We start from the raw sequence: 1640 nt of genomic DNA on the forward strand, positions 1-1640 counted from the left end.
ATCCTACAGTATTTTTACAGTCTTTATTTTACAGTTAAAATAAATGTTTATTAAATAAAGTCTAATGTTACAACTAATCATGGATCCCTTTGATAGAAGGATAAAAATCAGAGCATTCAGACGTGTGTAGGTGCTTCTTCAGGACAATCCCGAGGAGGATCAGAACTCGTGTCCTGTCTCTGCAGGTTCTGTGGTGCGGACCCGTCTGCAGGCCGTGGTGGTGGACCCGGAGGTGGTGTTTGTGGCCAGCCTGATGAAGGCCGACGCCCCGGCCCTGGTGGCCTCCTTTCAGTGTGACTTCACTCTGCAGACTGAGGAGGATGGTTCCCAGACCATGAGGTCCAACCTGAGGGGCTTGACGGTTCTGGCCTGCCCCTTCATCCGAGACGAGGAGAACAAAGCTGTGACCACCGTAGGTTCTGAGCCGTCTTTGTTGTTGTCGTGGTTGGAAAATAAAAGCTCACCCTTTGACCTGGACAACAGGTGCTGAAACCCTGCTCCGTGGCCTTGGAGACTAAAATGCGACCCGATCAACCACTGAGCGGTTCTGTGACGGTGGAGGAAGTCATCGTTAAGGTTTGTTCTGTTGTTCTTTAAAGCAGGGATGAGTTCTGCCCCTGAACCCACCGGGCTGTTTCTGCCCGCAGATCTCTCCGGTCATCCTCAACACTGTGATGACGATCACCGCCGGCATGGCAGCAAAGCCCGGCGCCAAGAAGAACCAGGAGTCCGAGCCGGACGTCAGCGACCTGTGGTCCATCATGAACATCTACAACTGTAACTTCTGGTTCCTGGGAGTGGACCAGGCCACCGAGATGACCGAGAGCTACAGGGAGACGGACAGACGAAACGAGGGGGAGACCTTCACTGCTCGGGTCAAGGTGCAGGAGATGAGCTCGCTTCTGGAACTGAACGCAGATTCAGTTCTGGCTTCTCGATGTGTGATGAGCTGTTGTGGGTCCACAGGTGGTCCAGATGACTCTGGAGTCCGGTTTGGGTCATCGGACAGTCCCTCTGCTGCTGGCCGAGTCTTCTGTGAACGCACAGGCCAGGAACTGGTCGTCTCTGCTGCAGCTGAAGGCTGACATGACACTGGAGGTGAGACCTGGACCGGATCCATGTGGTCTGGAATCAGAAGGCTGTTTAAGGACATGTATGTTGTTTGCAGTGGTGGGCAGAGCTAATACAAAAATTAGCTCCGCAATTTCTAAAGCGCTTATACCATAGAAAAATTAGCAGAAGCTAATTTCAAAGCGCAAGTTCAATTTGACACTTACCAGCTGGCAATAATTCATGTACAATATATGTACAACACTGCCAACTAGTGGTGTATGAACTCTTTTACAGCTTAATTCTACAACCGCCGATTGCTGGGGATGTGATTTCCTGAAACAGACATTTAGCTCCTGGTGTAAAAATTAAAAAGTTGTTGAGGATTGCTAGTTCGGCTGCTTCTTTAAAAAGTTGTTGAGGATTGCTAGTTCAGCTGCTTCTTTGTCTTTTTCTTTTGTTTGTTGTAGATTTTTCATTAAAGAAGCATCAATAAAGTAATTTTAAAACTGTTTATTGGAAAACTGAAGCGATGCATTCTGGGTACATGACAGATTTGATTAAAGCACGGAGAACAGGAAACTATCTTC

General features: G+C 48.4%; 1 protein-coding gene across 1 annotated transcript in view; it reads left to right on the forward strand.

Annotated features, from left to right (window-relative positions):
• Positions 1–1640, forward strand: part of vps13c (vacuolar protein sorting 13 homolog C) — a gene marked incomplete in the record, with an annotated part of 84931 nt that overhangs the window by 60462 nt on the left and 22829 nt on the right. The window contains 4 exon segments of the mRNA XM_014028527.1: positions 186–412; positions 484–576; positions 648–881; positions 967–1098. Coding sequence (XP_013883981.1) covers positions 186–412; positions 484–576; positions 648–881; positions 967–1098 — 686 coding nt within the window.

The sequence above is a fragment of the Austrofundulus limnaeus genome, unplaced genomic scaffold (assembly GCF_001266775.1).
Source record: "Austrofundulus limnaeus strain Quisiro unplaced genomic scaffold, Austrofundulus_limnaeus-1.0 Scaffold776, whole genome shotgun sequence".
NCBI classification, from domain to species: Eukaryota; Metazoa; Chordata; class Actinopteri; order Cyprinodontiformes; family Rivulidae; genus Austrofundulus; species Austrofundulus limnaeus.